The following is a 16,874-nucleotide window of genomic DNA, read 5'->3' as shown; positions in this document are numbered from 1 at the left end:
GGGAACGCCGCTGCTGAACGTCAACCTTGGGGCCGTCGTGCTGGCCGGCGTGTTGACCGCCGGCGGAGCGCTGGTCGGAGCGGCCGCGCGAACCTTCTCCAACAGTTCGCTCCTGCCGGGCTGGACCTTGCCCCTCACCCGCGACCAGCGATCTGAAAGTAGCCAAAGCCAGGTTGAGCGTGGTAAGTTATGCGCCATCGTCTACCGGGAGCGAGCGTTGACAGCGCCATACACACACCTGTCTCGTTTTGATACCGACAATGGGTAAAATTAGTTGTGACGTCGATTGGTGTGAAAATAGAGGGCCTCCGAAGTCGGCAACAGTTGGACATTGCATGTGATAACGCTTGGTGACGTGACCAATGAACGAAAAAAAACAGTGAGGTGGAAAATGAGGTGAAAGGAACTCCCATGAATAGCTACAGAGTACGTGAATTTCTATTTTTGATCGCAAGAGAACCTAAAAGGCACTAAGAGTAGCATTTACAAAGAAAAGTTTGTGTTCTACGACGAGCTCGCATCCTTGCGTTCCATTTTCAACCGATTGATGGTTCAAAACGAAACAGAAGTATGCCAGCATTCCCAACTAGGCCAACCAATTGGATTGTTAGAGGATATTACTTCTTCGCCGCGACTTTCGCTTTTGCTACGGAGATTCTTACACCGGTGCTCTTTGCTTCGGATACTGTTGGCTTTCCCTTCTTAGCAGCATCACCTCCCTTTGGCGGAATACTTTTACGCACCTGACCGGTACTTCCGGGAGTTAGTTTGTCAATGGTCTCTTTTGGTGCCCGATTTGCACCGTCACCTTTAGGTTGTTTAGCATTGGTTTCCGTCGGTGCACGCATCACTCCGTCGCCTTTACCGTGACCAGAACCAACGCCTGGTGTACGACTTCCGGTGGTTTTACTCCCGCGAGAACCTTGTACTTTGGAATTACCGACCGCCTTTTGTGGATCTTGTTTCTTGGAGGGCTTGAGCTTGAAGTCATCCTCGCAGTATTGCGTCTCCGCAAAGATCACGTCGGGCTGTCTCGCATCCGGCCGGATAATGGCTGACGGTGGCGTAAACTCGACGTCCAGCTCACTCTCACTCCGGCTAGGCATGTCGGCGGCGGTTGTGTCCAGGGGCAATCCGAGACGTTTACCCGTCCGTCGTATCTCTTCCACCAGGATGCGCTTCTCGCGTTCACTTCGATGCTCGCAATTCTCCAGCTCCCGGCAGCCACACAGCGTCAGACCTTTCTTCTTCAGCTCATCGCGCAGCATGTACAGTTTGGTCAGTCGGGGGTCTTTGGAGAGACGGAACTTGATCGGCTTGCAGGGCAGGTATGGGTCAGTGGTAGTCTTGAGCGTCTCCGAGTCCTTCAGCGGGTTCATAGTAATTGAATATTCCCCATGCTGCTTTGTTATGTGCAGCGTAGGCTTCTGTTCCGCCAGATGGTCACCGGTAGCTGGTGAACGGTGGTGAGTCCCCCTCGGTCCCGAAACCGGCACATTGTCCATTGGGTAGCACGTGAGGAAGTGTTGCATCAGCTGCATGATAGGCTTTCGGACTGCTCCTGGGCGCCAACCGGGACGTCGTTTGCCGATACCCTCGATACAGGTGTTCCACCGCCAACCCATGTGGGCGGGTACTAGTGGGTCCTGCTTCATGCACGACTTATGGCCTACCGATATCCCCGGGTGTCGTCGGCCAAAGCGGTAGGAGTAGAGGTTCTTATTCTGTTGCCTCACCTTGCGCATGAAAGCGTTGTAGTTCCGCCGAATTTGTGGACCACTGAGGCGGATCTTTCCATTGGTAGGTTGTGGTTCTGCCTTTGGACCCTGCCTGGCCGTATACACTCGGCGCAACTGCTCGGACCGTCTCGGTGATGGAGGTCGGACCGGCAATACTTTCCCTTCTTGCAGTCCCTTCTGGCGTTCGTGAAGGTTCGTGGAGTGTCGCGTAATGGGTCTTACTGGTGTGTCATACCCAGGATTTAGGATTTCTGAAGTGCCGGTCAAAGAACTACACGGCTCTGAGTGATGTGTCCGATAGGCACAATCAACACACCGGCACCGACGAATATGGCAGATCGAACAGGAGTTCGATGAAGCCACCAGCGTATTCGTGCCACTCATCATTGGTGAATTCGTTTTATTTGAAACGATTCCTTCGTCGAAAGGGAAGTTAGGGAACTCCTTTCTTCGTTTGTTAGTGTCAAGATCTGCATATTCAGTTTTCAGAGCTTTGTGACCACACTTTGGGCATCGACAAACTTCCGGCATCCAATTTAAGCTCGTCTTACATCGCACACAACACCTGCCAGAGAATGTAAATTGTCTTTGAAAAATCAAAACGTATGATTTCAAAATGTACTTTCCGGTACGACTCTTACCGAGCAGATGGTTTTGAATTTTGTTTGGCTTTCATACATTCACCAAAATTTCTTTGGCTGGACCGTCGATGCACATGTCGCTTGTTGCCAGTGGATGGTTTACTCTCGGCCACACTTGGTTCCGTCAGTCCACAAGTGACTCCAGTAATCGTTATCCCTCGACAGAGGCCGCATATCTTTCCACCGGAAACATCGCCGTTTGTAGAAACCGACTCCCTGTGCCCGATGGTTTCATCCAATTTAACGTCATTCAGCTTCTGCTTAATTCGTTCGATCTCCTTTTGCGTGCTGTTAACGGCTTTGCTATGCAGAATCCCATGTATCAACTCATATTGGCAGCTAAAGTCATCCGAAGATCGTAGGATGTTACATTTGTTGCACACAAGGAGTTGCCGCTGTAAATTTTCCTGCTGCTCTGACGTGCGTCGTCTATCCTCATTAACGACATACAAGAGGTCGTTCGTATCGATCTTGACTTCTGAACCCGATTCGGCCGATGGGACTGCACTACGTTCCGCACGTAGTACCATCGTTACCATCCCAATTGGCTCGTCGTTTCCATTAAGGAGTGCAAATTTTTCCAGCACAGGATCGCCTATCACACGCTTTGGGTCGAAGTGGACAGCTCCAGTGTCTTTCAAACGTAACTGACCTCTACCAACCGTGGAGTTGTCTCGCATAAGCGTTACTTCGACACTACTTTCATTCAAAAAGCGTACGAATTGTTCAGCGTTTGTATGAAGGCTGTGAACAAAGTTGGATTGTTATCACATACCCTTCGCATCGCTCCTTACACAACCTACCCGATGATATTTGCCAATTTTTCTTCGTTCAAAGACTCCAATGTTCCGGAGGCATCTACGCTGGTTTTGCCACAGTTCAAGAACAGCTTGAAACGGGTCGCCTCGTCACCAGTTTTCGGATCCGTTAACTCCAGCAAATTGATATATATAGTCAGTGAAAAATTATTCAATTCTGACCAACCGTTTGCCTCACTATCGAACGCCATTTGTGTGCAAAAATGTGTTCAGCGAACAAGCGTATGTAACGAACCACGACGGCTAAACAAATCCTCTCCATAACTCGATGGTTACTTAGATGCGATCGATAGGAAACGTACTAACGCACCATTTTGTCATCCGAAAAGACCCACAGGAGGCGAGTTTGGTATGGAAACTACTTGGCTCACTAGATCAGACGATGGGACGGTATGACATCGATACCGTTGCCTGCGCACAACGCACCATCTGCTGGTACGTGAAGGAAGCCACGGTAGCAGTGAGTGAAGGTCGGGCCGGGTCTGTCGATACCATCGTGGAAGGACTTTCGAGGGCCGACTGGATGGGAAGGTTCACGGCCGGGACAGTCATCGAGCCAGCGATTCAAGCGGGCAGACAACAGACAAGCTGCGAACAATCCTTTCCGGACTGTGCAATAACGAACTTCGTGGAGACAATCGTTCGGTTGGTGAGAAAGAGGTAACTTGTAGTGGTAGTTAGATGGGATAGTTTAAGGTGTACACAATTTGGTAGATGGATCTTACAAACAACTCATAGATTTTACCACCTGTAGAAATACTGCAATAAAACTGTAACATACCGATGTGTGATCGAAAACATTTATTGATTGGGCCCTACATGTTCTAAATCTCTTCGGCTGCACTGTTAAGCACAACGTGGGATAATCATTTGCCTTATTCCCGGCTTTACCACGCATCGGCTCATCGACGATTCGATTAAAAAAGTTGTTCATTCAATATACAATGAAGTCTGCTCATGGCCTTATTCCCGAGAGTACAACACATCCGCTCATCAACGATTCGATAAAAAAAAGTTGTTCATTCAATATACATATAATGGAGTCTGCTCATGGCATTTCATTCCGTATGTTCCGTTATCCGAATTATCACAATCATATTCCTACAGAAGTCTGTCCGCGGTTCGCCTTAATCGAACGAATCCTCCATTGCTGGACGTTTGTCAACATCGAAAGACAACTGGTCCCCCCGCACGGCATCGCGAGCCTCAAGCACTTCTACCACCGGCACGGCATTCACCTTCATCGCATAGTCCAACGGTGTCAGACCGAGATAGTCGGGCACGTTCACTTCGGCGTAGTTCTTCAGCAGATACTGTACCACCTCCACATGTCCATACAGGGCAGCAAGGTGTAGGGCGGTGCGACCACACGAATCCTCTTGCGACAGGTCGGCACCGGCCACCCGGTACGATTCGAGGCGCGTCAGTTGGTTACGTGCGGCAGCCGCACACAGCCCATCACCGATCGCCCGTATCGAACCGGTCAGATGGGCCCCACATTTGATCAGCAGCCGGATCGCTTGGTGATGATCGTGCATGATCGCGTCCATTAGCGGAGTTCGATCGTAACGGTCGCGTATGTGCACGGCTGCACCATGCTGCAGCAGATACTGTACCATCTCGATGTTGCCCTCGCAGCAAGCGACGTGCAGGGCCGTCCGGCGGTCGTAGTTCTCTGCCGACATGTTCGCTCCGTAACCCTTCAAATTCGTCAGCTAGCAAAAGGAAAAGGAAAGATAAGAGTAAGTGAATTCAACTGGCAGCTCGTTTCCAGCAACACTTTATTACCTTGGCAATGTCTCCTGCTAACACCGCCGTGTTGACCATCGCCGGAAATAGGGACGATTTCAATTGGCTCAGCTCCTTGGTTGACGTCAGATGCAGCGTACGGGCCACGGCATCGATGAGATCGTACTCCTGCATTTCCGGTGGCTTTTCACAGGTCAGCTCACCCCGAAGATTGCTCTTCATCATCTACCAAAAAAGAGGCATAAGTGCAACAACTTTCTTCTGCCGTCTTAATTCTATTTGTTTCCTACCGTACCTTTTTCTTCATTTCCCAATCCCATTCCTCTTTGCTTAGCACGTAGGACATCTTGGCAAGGGCCGCCTCGGGTGTCATGTCGTACCCGGGAATGATACCAATGTCTTGCAACTGTCGACCCGTCTCGTACAGGTCACACACGGAGCCCTCGCTACACTGGGTGCAGTTGACGATGAGCACCTGGCGTGCACTGGCCTCCTTCAGTGCCTCGATCATGTCCGCCCGGTTCGTCGGGAAGTTACCAGCACCGTACGTTTGCAGCACTACACCCCGCATAGGTGCCTGCAGAAACGCGTGTACCGTTGCGACGGAAATGCTCGGAAACAGCCGCAACAGACCAACGTTTTCATCCATCTCAAGATGCACGGTAAACTTGTCCACCGTGCACGGCCGGAAGATGACGCGATAATCCACCTCCACGTTGATGCCCATCTTGGCGAGCGGAGCCGAATTCGGTGAGTTGAATGCGTCCAGCGACTCGCTGCTCACCTTCACCGTCCGATTGCCTCGGAACAGGCGACTGTTGAAGAACACGCAAACCTCCGGGATGACGTAGTTCCCGGCGAGGATGAGTGCGGACGTGAAGTTGTCCTTCCCGTCGGTGCGCGTCTCAAAGATCGGTATCTGCGAGCCGGTGATAATGATCGTCTTGCCCAGATTCTCGAACATGAACGACAGGGCGGACGCAGTGTACGACAGCGTATCCGTGCCGTGTAGGATAACGAACCCGTCGAAGAACTCGTACGACTGTCGGATGTCGGTTGCAATCCGCACCCAATCGGCGATGCCCATGTTGGAGGAATCGAGCAGCGGCTCGTACTCGGAAATCTGGTACAGGATGCGTCGGTGCTGGCCTTCCACGTACGGGAGCACCAGCGGTGCCATATTCTTCGCCGGCCCGTACCTCTTCGTTGCGTACGCGTCATCGTGCATATTCGGGTACTGGCGGATCTTACGTACGAACTCATACGGCCGCGGCTCCAGAGCTAAAAGGAAAACACCAATTGTACACCATCATGGGAGTGCTAATTTACCGCAAATACGAACCATTTTTCTCGTTCCGCATCATCCCGATGGTGCCACCGGTGTAAACGACCAACACCTTCGCCTCCGGTGCCTCGGGGGGCAGCTTGCCGTAGCTCGAATTGCGTCGCATCGACAGCTTGCTCAAGTCGAGACTGCCGTGCGCATTTACGTCAATCATTTGCTTGCGCTTCCAGGGCGATCCGGAGGATATCGGAGGCTTGCCGTTTTGCGCCGCAAGCTTCATGGCGAGGGGAGGCGACTCGTCATCACTGTCCGGCGAGGGGTTCGGGGTATGGGGCTGCTTCTGGTCAACCTCGTCCATTTTGATCGCGCAACTTGCTTGCCTTTAATTCGACGGCCTAAAAGTGTTCTATCGAGAAAGAGGTCGAAAAAATAATATTTTAATATTTGTTTGTAATTAAAAAAAAAATGGCTAAAATTAACGTGACTTTTAGAATTTTTAATTCCATTTATCTCAGCAACAGATTTTTTCTGAAAGATTAAGAAAATCTTCTCTTTTACAATTTATATTACCATCTTTGTAGGTTTTACCCTTTTTTACATGTATAACATCACCTTTTTCACCCAGAAGTGTTGGTTGCACGAAACGGGCTGGTACTATAATCTGTAAACCACTTTGTATTAAAAATTAAAAATTTACTAAATATTAATGATCACGAAAGTATACTTTGTACAAAACATTACAAAAATCCTTTTAAATCAAAATAAATAAAATTAAATTAATCAATTTTAAAATAACTCATAAGTGAAACAAAGGTGATGTTATACTGTTAAGAAGTTACAAGAGAGAACGACTCGTCTGCAGTGGAAGATTTCATCACAATTTCAATAGCTATTACTTTTTACAGCTCACAAATTCTATACAAAATTAAAAAATCACATATTTAAAACCACTGCTAGATAAATCGGCATACAGGAACGAAATCCTTTGGTAGTTCTGCTTATTGTTTATCCTTACAAGGGACACTAATCCTTTAGTTGGTTTTCCTGTTGTTTATATTTAGCAATTCAACGAGCAAAACGGTGTAAATTGGGTACTAATGTGATCCCACGCTGCTGATTGGGGTGTGTGTAGAAATAAGGGCATCCACTTTCCAACGGCTCACGACGCTACGGTCGCGTGTTTAACGAGGTAAATGCCTATTACGAGTAGTTCGAGCTGCCGCTTACTCTAAGTGAAGGGCTACCGGACGCGACCTTCCGTAGGGTCGTAACCTTCTTCGGTGGACACGCGCAAAATTTCCCTCCCCACGTCTTAACACCTCTCACTGTACCGCGCCAATTTTACGTCATCATTGCATACTTTCTTATGGTGTTAAAACTATACCAAAGGTAAAACAGGTACTTGGGCTCATGAACTGCATACCGTTTTGAAGGGCATTCGGCAGTACATACACTTCGCAAGAAAAGTGAAAAGGAAGTGCAACGAACGATGTAAAACCCGAGTGTCAAGAAACTTCACTCAACCGGCCTCGTGCGCCGGCACAAGGCGAGATTTCACTCAATGACTCCGAGAACACTGCCCGGCACTGACTGGTGTAACACTGGTTTTGGACTGGTTTGTGCCCAAATTTTCATTTCCACGTTCCGACGTTCTTTTGCGAGTTCTTGCATCTTGCTCTTTTGCTATGCTGTTGGGTTTGTTCAAACACACGGAACACGAATTTTATGCGCACGCAGCGGCAACATAATTACATCACTCTGCAAACACCATGCTTCCTTTCGCGCCTCCTTCACCGGTGTAGATAAATTGAACCATGAGGCATGAAGGTGGAGGAAACAAATATAGGTCAACCACGGAACATATGATACTTCCTTCCCCTGGATGGAATTGTGTTTCATGCCAGAGCACACTTTTTATGCCACAGAATACTCCTCAAAAATTGATAATAAAGAAGGGACGTGTGGTGACTTTTGTTTAGTTTAATTAACTAATTTTATTAACCCGGGAAATTGCTTCAAATTTTCATGACCCACTTTACTCTTCCACTGTACACACTTACACTCGTCCACGTGTTGCTGCCGATCACTGGTTCACGTTATCACGTCCAGGAACTAAAAACAATTTGTTGACAAACGTTGTGATGCAATAAATCGGACAGATTAACCTTCGATGTTATTTGTATAGAACTTGAAAACACGATTTGTTCTAAGCTACCTTCGCACTATAGTTTCATGTCTATCGTTAACGCCACAAATCCAGAGTACTGGAGAGTGAAAGGCATCCGAGGAACGTGTGTTCCTGGTGCCAGCGGTTTGCGATATTTTTAACTCACGGAAAAGTTTCTTTTCACGACTCCGGTACGCACTTCTAGAGAGAAAACCAACTCTTAAAGAACCGTCCGCCAAGACGCACGAACACGTTTCGACTGAGCCGCGGCGCACGAGTCGGACAAGTTGAAGGAAGGCAGCAGCAGCAGACAACCGATCAATCGCCCCAGACGTAGCAAGATGCTTCGTTCTTTATATCAGCGGGATTCGCTGCCTTCTTGGTCGCGCAACTGACTGTCAACAGAATCGGCAAACACTCTCGTGCCCAAGCTTCCGTGCCTTCCGTTTTCCACGCGCGTGCTGATGTGGGGTACACCTAGAGATAAGGGCGGACGCGTTCTCCTAACGACACTGTTAACACAGTTTTGATGGCTCAAAATTAGCGCGGCGATGCGAATGATCATCGTTTTGACTGGATTCAAAAAACACCCACTACTGGTTGTGTGAGGGGCTCGGGGAAATCTGGACCGGCGGTGTGCTACTCCGCTGAAGCAGTGTCTGTCCTATGCTGCAGAGGGGAAGAAAACGATAACAAGGGAGGAATGTTTAAAAATGTTTACTCCAGAGTAAACAGGTCAGGTGGGTACCAAGTTCGTTGTTGGTTTCCAAACGCCTATATACGTTCGTTTATCCTTCTTTCGTGAAACGTTTCTAAACAGGCCTCTGCTTTGAGCATGGGTTTTCTGTGGGATTTTTGTAGATTTTCCCATCATAACGATTTACAACCCTCAAACCTTTAAGATTCTTGACCTGAAGAGTGAGGGAAAGCTACATTCGTTCCCTTTTGTTGGCCATCCCCTGATCCCTTTTCTCAAACAGTTGAACAAACTTACATTGGGATTTTTAGAACGAATAATTTGATTTTATTCCGTGATCTGCCCCCGTCGTTTCCGCCTAGGTTGTATTCAGCGTTGTTCGTCGGCTGTAGTCTGTTTCTCATGGGTTTTTTTGAATGGTTTTTTTAACTTGTGTCTACTACCAACTACCTTCCTATACATAACTCGTACTCAGAAGTGCACTCCCTCAGATTGGAGCGCGTTAGAATTAGTGAACAAACAGACACGACGCTCGCGCACATTCGGCTCCGCATGACTGGTCTCGTGTTTCGATGAGAAAAACTCCTATCCGTATCCACCATAGGCTTTAAGCAGCCTCCTCGAATCGTTCGAGTCACCATGGTAACATTGGTCGATCGATCGACAATCAGACACACACCATTTTTATCGATCTCGCACCTTTCCGGTCGCTTGCACTCGAATATCTTCATTGCCTTTTCTATTCCAGGCTTTTATTTTAATCCTTAGTCCTAATCGTTTTGTTCACATTTTCAGCAGTAGGGAACCCTATTTCACTCCTACGTTGCAAAAAAGGCCTACCAGAGTCTAGGTTTGCTACTTTGCTCATCATGTGCGCCGACCAGGTGTGTTGTTGTGGTTAGTTAACGGACTTACGTTTGGGGGAATTAACGGCAGGAAAAACGACCGAAGAGAAACAAAGCACAACGCGTCAGTTTACCGGCGAACGTAGCGATGAGAAAAGTGGGTCATTTTGTGTTCAATTTTTTTATATATATGGAATAAGTCTACAAATAATCAGTGCAAAAAACAACGCTCCGAAACGGCGGAGAATCAGCTCCGAACGCCCAGTGATCATCATACATTATTGTGGTCGCCAATCGAAATCAAAACGTTTGTGTTGATCCACTTCTCCACTCTGGGATGCAACTGCACTACCGTCGCTTTTCTTTTTCGTAACCCTTCATTAATAAATGCGGTGCAAACAAGTCATTAATCTGTATTGTATCGTTTTGGTCGTAACATGTTACCCTGTTCTCTGTTCTATACTTTGACACACTTTGTTTTCTGCTTCTGCTTCATTCCTGTCCAGTAGCTCCCAACGGGAAGTAGCAAATGCACTTAAGATGAACTAAAATAAACGACATGAGCATCCACTGTATCGGATTGGTTTCTCTTGACTTCTTCTCCTCACGGGGAGGTGGATGGTTCAGTGCAAATGAGAGAGAGAGAGGGAGAGGATAAACGAATCTCCTTCCTGGTTCTGCACGCCCTTTCAAGGAAGGAGGGAATGGTACGGGCGTCTACCAAAGTGTCGCTCACTTGTTCCTCTTGCCCTTAACCACCACGGGACGGTTTTTGATCAAGCCCTTCCTTCGCTTGGACGTCTTGCGTGAGACGAACTCGCCGGCCGGCAGTACGCGCTCTTCCGGCTTAAGAGCTGGCCGGTTGAATTCGTGCGGTTTCTTCACGCGATAGATGCGCACCAGCCAGTGCTCGCTCGTGTACGCCTCCTCTAGGTAGGTCAGATCGAAATCTTTGTTTCCGATTACGGCATTACGCGTGCGATCGTACCCAGCTGGTCCTCTGTTTAGGGAGTAATAATAACAAAACATGATAATGATACTGCTAAAGCACAACCCTCCCTCATCGAGTCGTCACTCACCTGAAGTCCAACTTCAGCTCACCAAACTTGTAATAGCTCAGCTTGTACATCAAGCAGTTCAGCAAGGCCGGCGCACCCTCCGAATCGATACGGAACTCGCCCCGGTCGGTAAAGTAATCGCTCTCGCGGATATCCTTCGGATGCTCACCCTCGGCGATGCGCACCATCCAGAGGAACTTGTTGATGTCGTCCCCGGAGTAACCGATCACGCCCCCGAAGATCACCAACACGTAGTCGACGTCGAGCGAGGTCATGATTTCATACGCCTTATCCTCCGGCGAAGACATCGCTTTACCGACCAGCGCGATGTGGCTGTTGTTCCACGTATTATTGTCCACCAGTGTCGTCCGATTGGCCATACCTGCTATCTGATACCCGTAATCCCACCAAGACATGACGCGCGCATCGGGTGCCGTATTTTGCCACAGCCAGTAGTATGCCTCACGGAAATCGTCCAGAATATTGCGGGTACTAGAATGATTGCAGCAGGAATTAACAACATCTTCCAGTTAGTTGATTGTAACTTCATTGGTACTCATGCATTCAGTCTTGCACAACAGTTGAAATATGACCATAGTCACCTTAAAGGCTATTAATGAACTTACCCGTCATTGCTGTTGTAGAACGCCAGCACAATCGAGGGACTGCTGTACGCATTCGACGTAACCCAGGTACAATGGACGGCAAACATCATCAGCAGCATCAATATGACCACAATCACCATGTTCTTCACGTTCGAGCCAAGTCCCGTATTCTGCTCACCATGCGATCCGTGCGACGAATCGTGTTTGGGACGATGCTTCATCTTCCCAGCTTTATCGTACATTTGCTTCTTTTCGCCACTCGCATCTTCCTGCTCATCGTCCGCCCCACTTTCCTTTGCGCCACCCGCCGAATTGTCTTCCTTTAGGAAAACTTCCAGCAACCCAGAGAACGCTACGCCGGCCAAGATGCAAACCACTGGCGTGAGGGTTAGCATCAGACGCACCATGACACCGGCGAAGTAGACTGCACTGATCGCGTACAGTACCACGAATACGCGCTCATCGTTGATCTTCTTGATGCAGTACCACAGTCCGACGGGGAACGTGCACACGAGGATGTGCAGATCGAAGAAGAACGAAAACCAGGTCGTTGGCTGATGCTCGGAGACGGATGCGATGATTGGGATGTGAATCTTCGCGTAGCCTGTGTCCCAAAGCGAGTAGAAACGTCCACTCCAAGGGGCGATAACGCCCAGCATCGTAAGGAGAACGACACCGGCAAACACAACACCGGCCGCCAGCAGACCACCGACCAGGAATAGACGTTTGAACTCCTGCTTCGATAGCACCGTCTGCAGATGCTTCAACACGGCAACGGCGAAGAGCAGAAGGAACACACCGGACGCGGCCATGTGTTCACTGGTGCGGATCGGCTGGAACCCAACGAACGGGATCTGCATCGACAGGATCAGCCCGAGAATGTAGAACGTCGTGTAGGAGGTGAAAAGCCGGGGCGAGTAACGGCCCATGATCAGCAGCACGAACACGTGCAGCGGGATCAGATTAATGATGAACACGTAGCCACCCCAGGCGGACACCATGTAGAAGTAGGATAGGGCGGTGCAGGCGGCCCAGTACACGCTGCCGGTCTTGACCGACTTCACCCACAGGTAGTAGGTAAACTGGAGGGCAAAGATCGCAATACCTTCGTTATCGTACGATCCGGCCACCGAGCGGCTAATGTACCCGGGCACGATCGCGATGAAGCTGGCCGCAAACAGTCCAGCGCCGGCCGACCAGAGCTCCTTCGTCAGCAGGTAGGTCGAGATGGCCGTGAGACCGCTGAAGATCGGTGCCAGGAAAACGCAAATGTCCCGAATGTGCACCGGAATGTTGAGCGTATGCAGCAACCAATGGATTCCGCCGGAGGTAATCATCAACCCCGGATACACGGTACCACCGACGATGCGTCCCAGCGGATACCAGGCCGATTCGTCGAACCAGTTAAGGAACTTGTAGAATCCTTTTTCCACCATATGAGCCGTGGCACGGTAGTTAAACCTAGGGAAAAGGAAAAGAACCGGCGCAGAGAAAATGGCATAAATTAGAAGTTGCATGATAAGCATTGTGTGCGTGTATGTATGTGTGCTCGGTGCCAGTGACGATCGGCCACGTACGAAACCAAAACAATCGTACAGCGACACGTAATCAACAGCGGTTTGCCTCTTTTTTGCAATTTTCAACCGTAAGAACCTTAGTGTCGATGCAAAAGAAAGTTTCCAAACGCACTTACCAAGGATCAAACTCATGGATGATGCTCTCGAAACGGATTACAGCGAAGAGCCGGCTGGAGAAGCCACACAACCAGGCCAGCAGAAGGACGGCGAACGTTATCAGACTCGAGTAGCCGGCCGTCTTTCGAAGCGTGCTCTTGGTGGACCGTTCCATCGTTGAAGATTCTTCTTATTCGCTATGACGCGCTAAACTTCGTTTCTCCGAGGAGCAACTTGTTTTTTTATCGGTGATTGTCACCGTTTTTCGCGTCGCCGGATCACGTTTGGGGTTACGGTGGAGAAGAAGGGTTCAACTCGACACTGCAGCGCAGAGGCTCTCGTACACACACTTACGTACGCGGTACGGCCCGCAAATCAAAACCAAAAGCCCCGCAACTAAATATGTTCAATATCTGGTCCGTGGCGGAACTGGACAAGAACGGTGAAACAAGCTGGTCTTCCCACAATCGGTACCAGTTGCCGTTAACAGGGCATTTTGATACAGCCGTGAAAACCACGGTGCTGAACCAAAGACCGGGGAAATGAACGCAACACTGTGTGGTTCAACAAACCACCGCCAGCAAACTGACACGTAATGTAGAAGTGACAGAACTGAAAACTGCGAGGAAGGAGCTGGAGCGAATGGTTTGATCCAACCCCATAAGGAGCTGTTCAATCCGATCCTAATTTCTGTATGAGTATTTATGCTGGATATTGGCAGATTTTTACTAGTTGTTTGACTGTGAACCGTTAGAAGGTTTAATTTTTTTGTTAAACACACGTATTAGGTTTTTTTATTCAAATTCTGATAATTTTTCTAAACCCAAGATTCATACAACTTAATTTATTGCAATCATGATATCACAAATGTATGCCCCTGCTTTGCGATTGTAATATTAATTGTGACTGAATTTGTTTTCCCCATTTGAACAATACATCTCAAATTGTGAAAATAATGCATAATTTGCATTTTTGCCATCGATTTTTGAACTGCCACGACAGCTTTTTATTGCAGTTTCCAGCCCGTACAGCTTCGTATCCATCAACCTTGACCATCGTTGTCAAAGTGGCTACTCCAATCGAAAGCAATTTTGGATTCTTTCTGACAGTAGCCATTGCAAGGAACACGCGGTGTTCCGTAAGTTCAAGAAAATGGGTCGCCGTCCAGCAAGATGTTATCGCTACTGCAAAAACAAGCCGTACCCCAAGTCGCGTTTCTGTCGCGGTGTGCCGGACCCGAAGATCCGTATCTTCGATCTGGGCCGTAAGAAGGCCGTGGTGGAAGACTTCCCGTTGTGCGTGCACCTGGTGTCGGATGAGTACGAACAGCTCAGCTCCGAGGCGCTGGAAGCGGGACGTATTTGCTGCAACAAGTACCTGGTCAAGTACTGCGGCAAGGACCAGTTCCATATCCGCATGCGGCTGCATCCATTCCACGTAATCCGCATCAACAAGATGTTGTCCTGTGCCGGAGCTGATAGGCTCCAGACTGGAATGCGTGGTGCCTTCGGTAAGCCACAAGGAACCGTGGCGCGCGTCAACATCGGCCAGCCGATCATGTCGGTGCGCTCGAGCGATCGCTTCAAGGCTCAGGTCATCGAGGCCCTGCGTCGTGCCAAGTTCAAGTTCCCGGGTCGTCAGAAGATCTTCGTCTCGAAGAAGTGGGGCTTCACCAAGTACGACCGTGACGTCTACCAGCAGCACCAGGATGAGGGTCGCCTCGTACCGGACGGATGTGGCGTGCAGTTCCGCAACGATCATGGTCCGCTGGCCAAATGGGAGCAGCACCAGCTGTGGCGCCTCAATGCCTAAACAACCTGCGCGTTGATAAAGGATCGGTGCAGCATCGGACATCGCTGCAGCCATCCCAACCGGGAAGTGGAGTTTCCATTGCGTGAACTTCATTGTATTCTTTGCAACAACAAAAAATAAAAGAAAAGTTTGATTTGCATTTCAAATAGAGTTTAACTATTTATTTTGATACTCTTGGTACAATTTGAGAATGAAAATGGTTTCGTCTATGCCTATCTCGGCACTGTAAAGGCTTTTCACTCGTAGTTTGACCTTTTGCAGGATCTCTTGCTCCGGTGGGGTCAGTGTTTCGAGGATTTCATTAATGTAGGCCTCCGATTCCCCGCGCTCCTTCATTGTCTCAACGATACTATCCAAACGTTGGCTCTTTTCGATCAGCCGTTTGTTAACAGTCTTGTCGTGTGTGGAGCGGGTCATGGAATTGTATAGCGCTTTGTAGCAGATCTCCAACAGCATCGCCACAATTTGCGACTGGTTAATGTAGAACAAGAAAAACGACTTTGGGGCACCAGCATTGCCACCGCCTGGCTTGCGGAACGTTTGAATCTGCAGAAAGTTCTCCTCCATCAGCTTGTAGGTAAGTTGTTTCGCTTCCTTGGCCGGTACCATCGCTTCTTTCTGTATATCCTCCTGTTCAACGTAGCGCTTCATACGAATGACCCGGAAGATGCGGGCCGCTTTCGAGCCGTACTTCTCGACGATGATGTTCTCAATACACGCCCAGGTTAGTTGCTCGTAAATCTTCTTTATGTTCACCGTAAATTGCCCACCTCCTTTGCTATCACACTTGGAGAGGAACTCATACGATTCCATCACGGAAAAGTACTGATCCAGATAGCGCAGCATTTCAACGTTCGCCGACTTTTTCTCACACCTTTGCCGGAGGTCAGCGAGCGCGATCGGATTCGAAACGGCTTCCCAAGATTTGGTTCGTTCGTCCATCAACTGCAGCAGGTATTTCATGGCCTCGGCCGCATTCGCGTCAATCATGCGCTCAATCGCGCTTATCATGATGGTATCCCGGAAGTCGACGTGAAATCGCTCCACATTCACCAGCCAGATGATGTCCTCGTCGGGCGCCTTTACACCGGCTTTTCCCTCGTGCAGATCGGTCAGAATGCGCAAATCTAGCTCGGGCATGGCAAAAGGATTGGAATTATCGTAGCAGAGCTCCATCAGCTCAGCGTTTTCCGCGCATGCCTTCGGTTCCGGTGCCCGGATAATGTAATGTTCCTGAGCAAGTATAGTGAATTTATCACGCAGCAACGATAACGTGTTACGGTTTTTGGTGTCCACATTGGACATCGATTTAACGATGATGTACGACGCAGATTGTGATCCGCAGCGCAGCAATTCTTCCATCAGCACGGCCGATTCATGATCGAATTTGGTCTGTATTAAATGCATGTACCGAGGGTAGCGTAGAATCATCACAACGCGATCGTGATTTAACCGGTACTCGTAGCCAGTTTGAGCTTTGTTCGGGTTGAATACAGCCAGACCAAACTTTAGTAAAATGGCCAATGATTTACAGACCTACAACGGAAGTAAAGTTACAACACAGCCGAATCGTGCGAATTAATACATCCCACCTCCGATTTAGTAAGGCCAGTCGATCGCACTATTTGCGACAGGGGTCTTGCGATCGATGCGAAAAGATCATCCGCCACGATACGGACAACCTCCCCGAAGTGCTGTTCGATGATCCGGGAACATAATTTACCCAACTGGATGGACATTTTGGCTGCAACTGCATCCGAAGGATTCTCCCGGAAAACTGGCGGC

The 16,874-nt window shown here is 49.0% G+C and overlaps 5 protein-coding genes across 6 annotated transcripts; 1 reads left to right on the top strand and 4 right to left on the bottom strand.

Moving 5' to 3' along the window:
- Nucleotides 1–617: 617 nt before the first annotated feature.
- Nucleotides 618–3,389, bottom strand: LOC131259783 (uncharacterized). The gene is made up of 3 exons (XM_058261375.1): nt 3,184–3,389; nt 2,381–3,124; nt 618–2,304 (listed from the first exon to the last, which is right to left on the bottom strand). The coding sequence occupies exons 1-3, from the start codon at nt 3,387–3,389 to the stop codon at nt 618–620; spliced, it is 2,637 nt and encodes an 878-aa protein (XP_058117358.1).
- A 606-nt stretch (nt 3,390–3,995) lies between these two features.
- LOC131258599 (L-asparaginase-like) lies at nt 3,996–6,590 on the bottom strand. Its single transcript, XM_058259952.1, has 4 exons — nt 6,290–6,590; nt 5,243–6,228; nt 4,987–5,172; nt 3,996–4,913 (listed from the first exon to the last, which is right to left on the bottom strand). The coding sequence occupies exons 1-4, from the start codon at nt 6,588–6,590 to the stop codon at nt 4,326–4,328; spliced, it is 2,061 nt and encodes a 686-aa protein (XP_058115935.1). The 3' UTR covers nt 3,996–4,325.
- Nucleotides 6,591–10,103: 3,513 nt separating this feature from the next.
- On the bottom strand, nt 10,104–13,834 carry LOC131272808 (dolichyl-diphosphooligosaccharide--protein glycosyltransferase subunit STT3B). Of its 2 annotated transcripts, XM_058274669.1 has the most exons (5): nt 13,298–13,834; nt 11,882–13,065; nt 11,626–11,806; nt 11,021–11,491; nt 10,104–10,941 (listed from the first exon to the last, which is right to left on the bottom strand). In XM_058274669.1, the coding sequence occupies exons 1-5, from the start codon at nt 13,450–13,452 to the stop codon at nt 10,674–10,676; spliced, it is 2,259 nt and encodes a 752-aa protein (XP_058130652.1). In that variant the 5' UTR covers nt 13,453–13,834; the 3' UTR covers nt 10,104–10,673. The 2 variants fall into 2 exon arrangements, with proteins under 2 accessions (XP_058130652.1, XP_058130651.1); XM_058274668.1 differs by having other exon boundaries at nt 11,626–13,065.
- A 534-nt stretch (nt 13,835–14,368) lies between these two features.
- On the top strand, nt 14,369–15,235 carry LOC131271386 (large ribosomal subunit protein uL16). Its single transcript, XM_058272803.1, has one exon. It carries the CDS (start codon nt 14,430–14,432, stop codon nt 15,087–15,089), a length of 660 nt encoding a protein of 219 aa, XP_058128786.1. The 5' UTR covers nt 14,369–14,429; the 3' UTR covers nt 15,090–15,235.
- Nucleotides 15,229–16,870, bottom strand: LOC131271377 (DNA-directed RNA polymerase III subunit RPC3). Its single transcript, XM_058272792.1, has 2 exons — nt 16,682–16,870; nt 15,229–16,625 (listed from the first exon to the last, which is right to left on the bottom strand). Exons 1-2 carry the CDS (start codon nt 16,826–16,828, stop codon nt 15,246–15,248), a joined length of 1,527 nt encoding a protein of 508 aa, XP_058128775.1. The 5' UTR covers nt 16,829–16,870; the 3' UTR covers nt 15,229–15,245.
- Nucleotides 16,871–16,874: the final 4 nt, after the last annotated feature.

Source organism: Anopheles coustani, chromosome 3 (genome assembly GCF_943734705.1).
Source record: "Anopheles coustani chromosome 3, idAnoCousDA_361_x.2, whole genome shotgun sequence".
NCBI classification, from domain to species: domain Eukaryota; kingdom Metazoa; phylum Arthropoda; class Insecta; order Diptera; family Culicidae; genus Anopheles; species Anopheles coustani.
This window is presented reverse-complemented; position numbering and strand designations above follow the sequence as displayed.

Excerpts from the sequence above, each read along its gene's own strand:
- LOC131259783 (XM_058261375.1), bottom strand. The coding sequence starts at position 3,389 with ATGGCGTTCGATAGTGAGGCAAACGGTTGGTCAGAATTGAATAATTTT. Across the intron at positions 3,125-3,183 it reads AAATTGGCAAATATCATCGG|CCTTCATACAAACGCTGAAC; the intron begins GTAGGTTGTGTA and ends CTTTGTTCACAG. Across the intron at positions 2,305-2,380 it reads AATTCAAAACCATCTGCTCG|GTGTTGTGTGCGATGTAAGA; the intron begins GTAAGAGTCGTA and ends ATTCTCTGGCAG.
- LOC131258599 (XM_058259952.1), bottom strand. The coding sequence starts at position 6,590 with ATGGACGAGGTTGACCAGAAGCAGCCCCATACCCCGAACCCCTCGCCG. Across the intron at positions 6,229-6,289 it reads GATGCGGAACGAGAAAAATG|CTCTGGAGCCGCGGCCGTAT; the intron begins GTTCGTATTTGC and ends TTTTCCTTTTAG. Across the intron at positions 4,914-4,986 it reads TAGCAGGAGACATTGCCAAG|CTGACGAATTTGAAGGGTTA; the intron begins GTAATAAAGTGT and ends TCCTTTTGCTAG.
- LOC131271377 (XM_058272792.1), bottom strand. The coding sequence starts at position 16,828 with ATGTCCATCCAGTTGGGTAAATTATGTTCCCGGATCATCGAACAGCAC. Across the intron at positions 16,626-16,681 it reads CTGGCCTTACTAAATCGGAG|GTCTGTAAATCATTGGCCAT; the intron begins GTGGGATGTATT and ends CTTCCGTTGTAG.
- LOC131272808 (XM_058274668.1), bottom strand. The coding sequence starts at position 13,452 with ATGGAACGGTCCACCAAGAGCACGCTTCGAAAGACGGCCGGCTACTCG. Across the intron at positions 13,066-13,297 it reads ATCCATGAGTTTGATCCTTG|GTTTAACTACCGTGCCACGG; the intron begins GTAAGTGCGTTT and ends CCTTTTCCCTAG. Across the intron at positions 11,492-11,625 it reads TTCTACAACAGCAATGACGG|TACCCGCAATATTCTGGACG; the intron begins GTAAGTTCATTA and ends CAATCATTCTAG.
- LOC131271386 (XM_058272803.1), top strand. The coding sequence starts at position 14,430 with ATGGGTCGCCGTCCAGCAAGATGTTATCGCTACTGCAAAAACAAGCCG.